The 2359-nt window shown below is 36.9% G+C and overlaps 1 protein-coding gene across 1 annotated transcript; it reads right to left on the bottom strand.

The window, feature by feature from the left end:
- Positions 1-641: 641 nt before the first annotated feature.
- LOC139840837 (uncharacterized) lies at positions 642-1502 on the bottom strand. The gene has a single exon (XM_071831082.1). It carries the CDS (start codon positions 1500-1502, stop codon positions 642-644), a length of 861 nt encoding a protein of 286 aa, XP_071687183.1.
- Between the last annotated feature and the right edge of the window lie 857 nt (positions 1503-2359).

The following is a 2359-nucleotide window of genomic DNA, read 5'->3' as shown; positions in this document are numbered from 1 at the left end:
AAATTTCGTAAATCGATATAGAGTATATACGGAGTATAATATATTTATAATAATGATACATAATCAGTTTACTTTCTTTTATTATACATGTATATAAATATAAATTATATATATTTATAATTATTATATAAGTTATATAGCAATAGCAATAGCAATAATGACGGGGACGTTGCAGGGCCGTTTTGCAAATGCTACTCTTTTAACATAAAGTCAACACATACGTCTTTTACGTACATAAACGTAGCTGTAAACTACTACCAATGTCTTTTACCACTACAATAGTCATAAAATTCACAATAAAATTTCTGCCATGGTTTCATCTATTTTCACATACCTGCAAAGTGCAAACCCATTAAACATTACTCAAATTATTAACAAAAGGAAAATGAATAAAATAAATAACTGGATTAATACATTAACAAATAATCAAATTAAGTAATGACCCATCAAAGTTCTAAAAATCAAACCTTTTATAGCATTTTTTTTTGGGTAAAGGGTTCTCACCCGGTAAATATCATTAATGATTAAAATTACATCAAAGGCCTAATGATAACAGGCCAACATCCAGACATTGTGAGCCAGCATAAGACCCACAAGCCAAACAAAAAACATCCAAAGCAACAAAGAAACAACTAAACAACTTAAATATTCCATTTTAATCTCAAGTCACGAACATGATGTGATTCCTTGAACTTCAATGACCTCATCTTTAAACGAACCGTCAAGATAATAGCCTTGAAAAGCTGATCCGGATTTCGACCACCATTATTAAACAACCTGGAATTCCTTTCTTGCCATATGAAGTAAACGGAAGCGGATAGAAGAATCTTAGACACAACCACTCGAGCCACCCGTCTATTAGCCACCCCGTACAAACATTGAAACACATCCTTCCATTTATCATAAACAATCTGTAAAGGCATTATATCTAGGATCTTCGACCATACATGCTTTGAATATGGACATTCGAAAAACAAATGATCGTGAGAATCCTGTTGAGACTTGCAGAGCACACATACATTACTTGCCGAGCTCACGTTAACCTCCCAAGGCTTAAGTTTATCTTGGGTTTTCAATTTTTCAAGAACTAGTAACCACATGATAAAGGAGTGGCTAGGAATCTGTTGAGGGAACCAAACAATTGGATACCACATCACCACTTCAGCTCTTGACCTTAAAGAATCCCATGCCACTCTGGTAGAAAATTCAACTAGATCACCATCTGCATTTTTCCAACACACTATATCTTCAACATTAGAATCCGGAGGATGAATGTTTAACAGCATAGGCAAGCGAGCAGACCAACCAACAGGCCAATTCCACGCATTATTGTAGATTAGATCTGCAACTTTAGATACATTGGATAAACCAGCACGATGTATCTCTCGAAATGAAAAGAAATTAGAAAGATTTCCATAGTCTGTCCATGTATCATGCCATACAAAAGTATTCAGACCATTACCAACTTTATGAATGATAAAAGGCCTGATTATACCACGCATATTCAAGATCTTTCTCCAACTATATGTAGCATCTCCAAAAACTTTTATCAATGAGACGATATGAGTGAATCCACCGAACCCACAAAGATTGCTTTCGAGTAATCAAACACCAAACATGGTATGCCATAAGCGCTACGTTCCAATTTTTCAAACTCTTAATGCCTAAACCACCTTCTTTTTTAGGGAGACAAACCTCCTTCCACTTAACTTTTGCCTTTCCCTGTTTCATCTCCCCTTGACACCACAGAAACCCACGGAGAATTTTTTCGATCTCTTTGATGATAGCATCTGGCAAAATAAAAACCGACGACCAATACACCTGCCTAGACGAGAGGACCGATGCAATAAGTTGTACTCTTCCAGCGAAGGATAGAAACTTATTTTTACAGTCCCCAATCTTTGCCTTTATACCATCCACCAGCGATTTACAATCCTTATGGTAAAGCCGAGAAGACACCAACGGGACCCCCAAATATCTAACTGGTAACGAGCCTTCCTCAAACGGCAACAGTGAGAGGATTGAATTTTTCAAACCCCTTGAAACATTTGAGAAAAAAGCGGTGCTTTTCGGAAGGCTTGGAACCAACCCCGAGCAACATTTAAATTCCTCTAGCGCCTCTGAAATCACCTTCACAGAGTCGATATTAGCATGAGCAAACATGAAAAGATCATCGGCAAAACACACATTAACAATTTCTTGCGAGTCACATTTAGGATGATACATGAATGATTCTGCATTTCGGATGTTACGCTTAATTATCAAAGTTAAGCATTCCATTACCAACGTGAATAAATATGGCGACATAGGATTGCCTTGCCTCAATCCCCTTTTCCCCTTGAAGTACCCATGGAGCTCT

This window comes from Rutidosis leptorrhynchoides, chromosome 1 (assembly GCF_046630445.1).
Source record: "Rutidosis leptorrhynchoides isolate AG116_Rl617_1_P2 chromosome 1, CSIRO_AGI_Rlap_v1, whole genome shotgun sequence".
Taxonomy (NCBI): Eukaryota; Viridiplantae; Streptophyta; class Magnoliopsida; order Asterales; family Asteraceae; genus Rutidosis; species Rutidosis leptorrhynchoides.
The sequence above is the reverse complement of the archived record's forward strand: the minus strand, read 5'-3'. Positions and strand labels throughout refer to the sequence as shown.

Excerpts from the sequence above, each read along its gene's own strand:
- LOC139840837 (XM_071831082.1), bottom strand. The coding sequence starts at position 1,502 with ATGCGTGGTATAATCAGGCCTTTTATCATTCATAAAGTTGGTAATGGT.